The sequence below is a fragment of the Phaethon lepturus genome, unplaced genomic scaffold (assembly GCF_000687285.1).
Source record: "Phaethon lepturus isolate BGI_N335 unplaced genomic scaffold, ASM68728v1 scaffold1703, whole genome shotgun sequence".
NCBI classification, from domain to species: Eukaryota; Metazoa; Chordata; class Aves; order Phaethontiformes; family Phaethontidae; genus Phaethon; species Phaethon lepturus.
Window position 1 is genome coordinate 1 of NW_010528187.1, and position 8949 is coordinate 8949.

Consider the following 8949-nt stretch of genomic DNA (forward strand, 5'->3'; position numbering starts at 1 on the left):
GCGGGACGGAGCCGCCAGCCGCCGTGCTGTGAGACACGGTCCGCAGGCCGCGATTCGTGAGGCAGATTGTTGGCTAACCGCCCCTGCTGTCTCGTTTAAAATGCCCGGGCTTGCAGCATATTCGTAGACACAGGGCTGACGAAACCCCCTGGGATTAGAACGGGCTTGTGGGCTGCTGCTTTTTCTTGCCTCCTCAGCTAGTCACCTGAGATGGCCTTTGGGAGACCGGCAGCTTTCAGCCTCGCCCTCAGGGGTTCCAAGGAAAAGTGTCTCGGGCAGCTTTGATGGTTCAGAAATGAAGTAAGCCTTAAAATATTACTGGTTTTACTTTTTAAGTAAACCGATTTTTAACCTATAGGATGATACGGTTTCCTACCTAGGAAACCAGGTAGTAAAAGCCACAGGTAGTTTCTAGGTAGTAAAAGCCACAACTGCTCCAAAAATAATTATTCTCGGCCAGGGTTTTTTTCATAAACTGGTAAATAGGACAACTCAAACCGCTGAGAAAAAAGATACCCAAACAATAAAACCCTGAATTCTTCCCTGGGCAGGCTGTAATGCCTTCCAGTTAACCTAGAAGGGAAACACCTCTTTCCCCCGACGCACAGCCTAGGCTGTGGGTGAAGTCGCACAGCGCAGCTGAGCCTGCCTGCCAGCCTCACTGGCTGGAAAGGTGAGGCAGTGTTCACTCTCACCTTTCCTATCTCTCCCTGTTCCGAGACATGCTGCTCCACCCCCTCTTGCCAAGCTCTTTGTTGAGACAGCTCTAATTCCTAACTTGGCAAAAAAGTGTTCTGTGTCCTTAGGTTAGTTCGATGAACTGTATCCATCAGCTCAGGGATGAGTCTGACTGCCACAAGTGCAGAGATGGCGTGGGAAGTGGAAGAGAAAGTCTTTTGGGGAGGAGTTAGCCATTAAGGTAGGCTCAGCTATATTATGTTATGTCTAAGAGACTTTCATGCAGATGGGCTGCCTGTCTTCTAAACCAATTGCCTTAGACTTGTTTGGTCTTCAGTGAGCTCAGAGCCTTTCCCTCTATGCTACTATGTAGTCCACGCCTGCCTGTGCAATGTTATTCTCCACAGTGCCAGAGATGCCCTGGATTTCACCTGGAGATTTGCCCACTGCTGAACTACAGATTTTGGGCAGGTTGTGCTCTAAGCTCAGAATCGGATTCAACTTAACACGACTGTCCCAGAAGCACTGGCTTCTAAACCAGATGTGTAAGCACATAAGCATCTTCCAAGCAGGCAGCTTCTCTGTGGAGCTTTGAGGATATCAGCTTGCAAGTTAGGGACTGATATCTCTCCAGATGTGCATGCATCGCTTGCAGCATCCCAGATCTGTGCTGGTGCAAGACAGGACATCCTGTGCCCTGACTTACTACTCACTAGTTTGCCTGGGCAGAGGACATGGGCCCAGAGGCCAGAAAAGAGCTGTGACATAAAAAAAGAGAAAATAGGGGGAAAATGAACGACCTGGACTGCAAGGAAGGCCGAAGTGCATGTCAAAGTAGGGATAGAACCTCTGTAGCTCTGTTTGTAAAAGCTCTCAGGGCTGCTGGGCTGCTTGAGAACACAATTAAACCAACAGCTTGCACAGAGCCCTGAATTTAGTTGTGGAGGAAGGGTATGAAGTAAACTAATGCATACAGACTGATGAGCTGAACAAGAATAGGTAACAGTGTTTAACCTGGCAAGTAATCTAAGAGACATCATGTAGAATGAGTCTACTAACCCAGTTGGTAAGTGGCCAGCAGATAGAGAAGGTCCATGGGTGTTAATGGGAGGGTGTATCTCAAGGGGAGGACTCAGGGGCTGGACTCAAATCAGGTGGCGAACTCAGAGTGTCCTCTCTGCTGGAGTTTGCTCAGGGCAGTGCTGAATTTACAACTGTCGAGTTTCAGTTGTCCCTGAGGTGGTAGATACTGAATGCTGTGGCTGAGGAGCTCAAAACCATTTTTTATCATCCTCTAAAAGAAGAAAAAGGAAGAGCCCTGGCCCCAAAACAGTCAAGACCTTTCTCAGGTCAGTCTTAAATTCTTACCTCTACCAGCAGCTGTTCTCAAGCCCTGGGGATTTCACTGAGCCAATTTAATGCTGGTGGCCAGACAGTTTAAACCCATTAGCTCCTAGCTACCTGAATAATTTTCTCCTTGGAGCCCAGCACACCGGCAGACTGCTCTAATCAGAACTGCGGAGAACTACCGCATTAACTGGACATTTGCTAACTGTTGTGGCCTGCGTGGTGAGCATTCAAGGGCTGAAGAAAATGCCACTGGCTAGATCACTGTCCATGACTTCTCTTAATGGGCTTCCTCAGTGGGAGGATGAAGACCTACCAGTGGAGGATTTGTTGCTCTTTGAAGTTTCTTGGGAAGTTACCAACAAAGGTTTGTACAATACTCTTAGGATTAGTATTTGATGGGAGCGGAGGGAGGCATGAAGGGCTTGGGCAAGAAAGGCATTAAGGGGAGATTGGGGAAAAGTGGGCTGCAGAGTTGTTGTATTGGAAGGAGTGCATGTGGCATCTGTATGTAATCGTGCATGCTGTGTGTGTGCTGCACCTGTCTGTGCTTGTGTGGGATAAGCATATAGTTAGGACATCTGGGTATCTTTACATGTTTCACCACCAGGGATAAGTTGTTTAAACAAACATCTAAGTGTTATGCCTGAGTGCACAGATATATGGATATATAGATGTTGCTTTGTACATGTTTATATTTTACTTTCCATTCACTTGGGAATGTAATGCATGAAAATGAGCTGTAAAAGAGGCATCAGATTCAGAGTAGCTTAGCAGGCTCCCTCAGCCTCCTAGAGCAGTGTGGAGAAGAGGCCAAATTTGAAATAGGTATAAATAAACACAGCTGCATTGAAGCCACGGAACAAAAAACAAATGTCAATGACCAGCAGTCTTTATGCCACCTGAAACCCTTTTGGACTGGTCTTTGCAAATACAGGTGGTGCCAGGCAGGGCCTTCATGCTTTGTGCATGTGTACAGATTGAAAATCTGTTCACTGCATGCAGCTTGTCATGCAAAGTGCACACTGCTTATTATGCAAAGATGTTTCGGCCTCCATTTCTAATTCACTCATCAAATCATCTCCTTTCAGGTAGGTGTAGTTGACCAAGGGGGAATAGGCTCCATTTTTGCCACAAAAGTGAGTTAATATGAGTAAATGATTGATCTCATGTGTTTTATTGTCCTGGCAGATAAATAATCAGGAGAGAGGATCTGTAAACTGTTAAGATTTTAACTCTAAAAGGGAACTGGGAGTGAGAGGAACAGACAGTGCTACGGTTTATCTCTATGGTGAAACTGGAATTACTATTCTGTGATAGCTTCTGGCATGTAATCTGAACTGCAGTGCAATTTTACATTGCTCTTTTTAGGGTGGTGAGAAGTATCACACTACACAGAGGTAGTACTGACTAGCTTCTGGACTTTGAATCACTGTGGGCTTATTTTTCAGTAGCTTCGTTCAAGTTTTTTGAATTTACTATTGTCAGAACTTGGAGCATGTAGCATTTAGTTTTGCAGTGTGCATGGTAAGGCAGGCACTGGCAAGCAGATGGCAGCAGAAATCTAGCAAATTCAGGTGTTCTCCTTAACATGTCTGAACTCCATAGTCTATGTATTGTCTGAGTCATCTGGACCCACTGATTATAGATATCACACAATTTGTTAAGAAAAAGTAAAACATAATTAGATTGATCTGTCTTTGTATGTACAAAATGCAGTGAATCATTTAATAATTCATATAGCTCTTGCTGACTTCAATAAAGCCAAATCAACAGACACAGCTAAAATTTATTATTTTTAGATTTTATGAGAGAATGAATATTTATTCAGTTAGCTTAAAAATAAGATGCTGTTAATTACATCGCTTACCAAAGCCAAATATTCAAATGGGGCTGACTGAACTAGTCATGGCAAACAATTTCTTCATTGGAACCAGATATGTGTTCAAAGTTTCCATTAACCAACCTTGACTGGAAACATTGGTGCAAAAAATCTTTAATAAGCCTATTTCAGCTTATTTTTTGTTGTAAATTCTTGATACTGAAGGGTTTTTTTCTATATCTTCCAGACAATTGAATGTCTAAGTCACATGGTGAGGTACTGTTCCCTGGTGACCTAACTTTTATAAACAGTTCTTGGAAAATGTTAGGGCATTATGTTTCTTAGGAGAGAGTAGCCAACAAAATACAGGGAGAGTCATCACAGAAGATACATAGGCTTAGGAAATAATAGCTTACACTGTATTTTTCCTGCCTCCTTTAGCAGAAGGAAGAACTGTTTATTTGACCAAGTAGACTGACCCCACATAGATTTACTACTGCCACATGTTTTAGTTTTAATGTTGCTATATATATTCCTAATATAGAGGGAAAGATAAGCATTAGTTGGATTTATTGTCTGGTAAGCTAAAAGTTTTGAGCATTTAATGTGAAGGTTTCTTTCTTCCTTTCTGGTAATGCAAAGGTGTGTCAGGGTACTTCAGCATGAAGCTTCCTTGCACTGCTAAAGTGGTGCAAAGCTGCTGTTGCCTACAGGAGAGAGTTCAAGTCTTTCTGTTAACTTTGTGTGTGTCACTAGGTGCTCGGCTCTGGGTTCATTTCCTCCCTGACCCATGCTGCTGCTTCGTGGTTCCTCCATCTCTCTGTGACAATGGCAATAAGGCTGAATGTCGTCTTCCCTGTGAGGAGGGTACTACCAGAGCTCACAGATGGCTAGCTATTCCCATACCTGTAAATAGTGCACTTTCCAGGGCAAAACTTGAGCTGTTTTCTGAGCCTCTCAAATATATCCTCCTTCAGAGGTTGAGGATGATGAAGGCATCCTGCAAATCAGAGAACATCTGATTACGTATTGTGAGAGGACCTTCATGTGCCAGGCTGCCCATCGGGAGCGAGCCTTTACTGGGATTTTCTTGAGCAGGAGATGGTGCTGGTTGGTACTGAGGCATGAGATGCAGCTGTAAGGAAGGACAAGTCAGTTGTGTGAATTCAGTGCTCAGAGATCTACCAATATCTATTACTCTCAGTCTCATCACTTCTTTCTCAGTAGCTGGCACAGTGAAGGTGTTTCTCTTTTTTTAATTTTTTTTTTTTTTTTTTTTTAATCTACATCATTTTTACACATGCTTTAACTAAGCAGAGCTTTCTACTTCTTTTTATATATTCTCTGTCCTGGCCACTGTCTGTGCTAACTGGCAATCTTTAGAAAGCACCAGGAACTCTTCTTTCTCCTTTTCTCTGCTGGAGCAAGGGAAGACAAGGTCGCTGAAGGAGAGAATGAGAAATAAAGAAGGCTGATTTGCCAGTGTCACTCTTCCTGTGAAAAGGAACTTGCCACCTAAACCAAGCACAACATTGAAATCATCATGCATTGAAAGCCCCCTGCCAAATAAATGAGAAAAATGTAGTTTGTTTTGCAAGATTTTCCTGGCTTTATTTGACTCTTCACGGATGGGCAAGACCCATACTGTGAAGTGGATCTGCTGTGTTTCTGTGGCAGAAGGGGAAAAAAGCAGGCAGGCAAGAGTCCCAGTGCTCTGCAGTGCCACATGATCTGGTGGTAATTGTGGGGAAGCTCAGTTTTTTTCACCCTTCCTCTTCTCTCCTGGCCACCATGCTCCATTAAAGCCAGATCTGGGCATATCTCTGCACATGTTGGAAAGGAAGACTGGTTTTCTTTCCCCCGTAACATGAAGACCAATAAAAACTTTAAGGACCAGAGCACAGACCAAGTGCTAGAAGCCATATAGAACTTGTGTCTGAAGCCCCACAGATGGAAATTGGCAACAGGGAGCAGCCAAAGGCCATTGCAGGAGTAATGGCAGCAGTCTTGGACTTTTTTCCCACTGAAAATTTAAGTATTTAATCTTGGGTACAGGGGAGAACTCTAATTCTGTAAGTTACAATAACCATTAGCTGTAGTTTAGTAAGTTTTCTGATATGTTAATGAGAAGGGCTGAGAATGTTCAAGATCTGGTCTGTGTTCTATAAAGATGTCTTTTAAATCATTCCAGTAATATTTAGATTAGTATCTCAAGCTAACAGCTTTTAGATAGAAAATAGAAGAATGCTTAAAAATGCTGGGCAAACAGCCAGTTTGTATCATCATTCAGCTGTGAACAGATTAGCATTAGGTAGATGAATCCTGTGGGTTTTTTTTGTTCCATCCCTATTGGAATGACGACTCTGCTAAAAACAAACCTTGGTTCAGTTCTCCTTGGAGCAGAGCTCTATGTACTGTTTTTCTGGTGAAAATCTGGACCCTTGGAAATTCAATCTTGATTCACTGAAGTCAGTAGGACCAGCATTTTACCCCCTCTGCATTAAATGTCCTTCCATGATGAAAGTTCCTTGGGAGAAGATGAAATGATGTAATCTGTGACACACCTGAGGTAACACACTTTGGAGAGTGGGGATATCATGGCATAAGCACAGCATCAAAGCCCTGTGCATTTCTAGAGTGGGGTGGTATGTCAACGTCAAATCAATCTCAAATGAAAACCTGTGCATTGGGGGTGATGCACACAGAAATATCTTCTGTACTGTGGACATGTGTCATAAATTTCATATTGTGGCATAAATTTCTGTATTGTGGACATCTGTCATAAATTTCAGTGTTTCAGTATTATTTCAGAACATGTTTGGAATGTCAGAATTTCAGAATTTAGAAAACCTCTATCTTCTGATGAGTCCTGGCCACAAACATAGCCAAAAATACGTGAAAAACATCTGCTATCTGAAGATGCTGGGTTTTTTTAATCTGACACACTTTATAGCCTTACTCTAAAAATGGTCCCCAGATATCTCAACAGTCAATCAATAAATAAAAAAAATTCCAACCAAGCATTAGAAAAAGAATAAGTTCAAGCCCAATTTTACCACATCTCTATAGATCAGAGATACATTCTGAGGGCAAGGGGTGAAGGGATAGTTGATGTAACTATTAATTGTGGTAGCAAAGGCAATTTGAATCCTGAACCTGGAGTCCCACTGCTCTCTTGGGTTCCATGTCAGCCATGGTTCTCAGGAAAGCTTTAGTGCTTTCAGAGTGGCCTGGTCAGGCCGTAGCAAAGAAGCTGAAAAGCTCCAGGAGCACCCTGATCCTCCCTGTGTATCAAAGGTGTGTGGGGAAAGGCTCCTGCACTGATCAGCGACAGTCTTACCTGTGTCTCACTTGCATAGCTTTGCTTCCAATCCCTCTCTTTCCTTTTTGATTTCTGCTGCTCCTTCCCTCTGTGCTTCTGCAATGTGGGCTAGGTGGGAGACCCAGTAAAATGAACGGTGGGTATCCTTGGCAGTTCTGAGAAGTTTTGGCAATTCCATGTTCAAAGAGTCGCACCTCCAGCAGACATTTTTTTGTCAGCACAATTCCCGGGTAGTCCTGGAAGTTGTGGACCCTTCCTCATCAGGTGACAAAAAGCATTGGCAATGCGTCTTTCCATATAACAGCTTGAGGCAGGAAGAGCACCTCTACATATTACAACTTGCACAAAGATCTCAAGTTGCATAGTTAGATCTCCACTGCTGCCTAATGTTGTCTTCAGTAGTGAAATGATATTGGGAGACTGCTCTTGACTTTCAGACTTTTTATTTATTTAGATAGTTCTGATGTCTATCCTGGAGGGCTCTAACTGCTGCTTGGATTTTAAATATACAAAAGAAATAATGCACCAGGACTTGAAATGAGAAAAGAATAACTCCTTTAGACAAATTCATATGTATATTAAAACATTCAAACTTTTAAAATAGTTCTATGAAATATTTTCTGAGAAAATATTTTGTTTTCATTTTCTATTTTTTGAAGAGGTCACTTAAAAAAGGTGAAACTTCTCTTAAATGAACAAAATTCATCTTTCCCAAACATTTTAGTTCCCCTTTCCATGACAGCTAATTTTTCCCTGGAAAAAGAGGAAGAATGGAAAAGAAATAAATGGGGAAAAAGATTTATTGTTGATTTTCTTTTTAACTTTCTGTGAAATAATAAAAATCTTTTTCTCTCAAGGCCACTTTAATTATTAAATTAATGATTTAAACATAACATATTTGAATAAAGCATTTTGGTGGAGATCAGAACACTAAACCAGCCCTGTGTCCACATTTTGCTGCTAATTTCCCAATGTTTACGATGATCCAAACCAATTCTCTGGATCTGATTGTTCCTGATTCTGCATCTATTTCTCATTTTGCCTTTTATTGTTTGTTTTAAAACCTGCTTCAAAGTACAAAACTTCAGAGGTTGCATAAAGAAACTTGCAACATCATGGGATTTTGGTACATCCCTGTTGTTTGGAAAGGTTTTCTCTTTATAATATGACCTTAAAACATTATATTAGAGAAGAATAAGGAGGTTTACCAAATTTTTTGGAAATACTTTGAGAATTCTGTTAGACTCCAAGTGAATATGTAAACCCTTACTCTGTTACTCAGTAGGAGAAGTAATGCACTGCTTACTGTCATGGATATTTCCAGGGAATTTAAAGTAACAGAGCTATATCTTAATGATGTATAACGTATTCCTTGAATTTGCTATGGAAAAGTGCAATTTCAAAAATCAGTACATTATTGTAGACATCAGTCTACTCTTCTCAAGATGTCTTTTTTCAGTTATGCCCAACAATTTCCACATACATCGTTTCACTTACACACTTCCCTTCCCCTGTCAATTAAAGCTTATGCAAAGACATGCTTTATGAGTCATAGTTCCACAATAACAGAGAAGACAAAAACAAGGTTTGGGACCAGGTAACCCAGAGCTTTTATCGCAGCTATCTGCTGAAGAGTTTTCACAGTCTATAAAACGTACTCTTTTGGTTTTATCCTAAGTACTTGTCATCGCATTTCAGGCAAATCAGTGCCCTGAAGTGTTTTTTACCTTGCTGTGCAACAGATTACAATTGCAGAGCACAACATATTCTCCACTCTTTC

The 8949-nt window shown here is 41.6% G+C and overlaps 1 protein-coding gene across 2 annotated transcripts in view; it reads left to right on the forward strand.

Annotated features, from left to right (window-relative positions):
* The first annotated feature begins 2179 nt into the window (after nt 1-2179).
* GYS2 (glycogen synthase 2 (liver)) overlaps nt 2180-8949 on the forward strand; it is a 47277-nt gene continuing 40507 nt past the window's right edge. The window contains exon 1 of one of the 2 annotated variants that reach the window (XM_010283580.1): nt 2180-2392. In XM_010283580.1, the coding sequence (XP_010281882.1) occupies nt 2272-2392 (121 nt within the window). In that variant the 5' untranslated portion in view covers nt 2180-2271. The remainder of the gene's footprint in view (nt 2393-8949) is intronic. The other variant, XM_010283581.1, reaches the window with a different exon arrangement.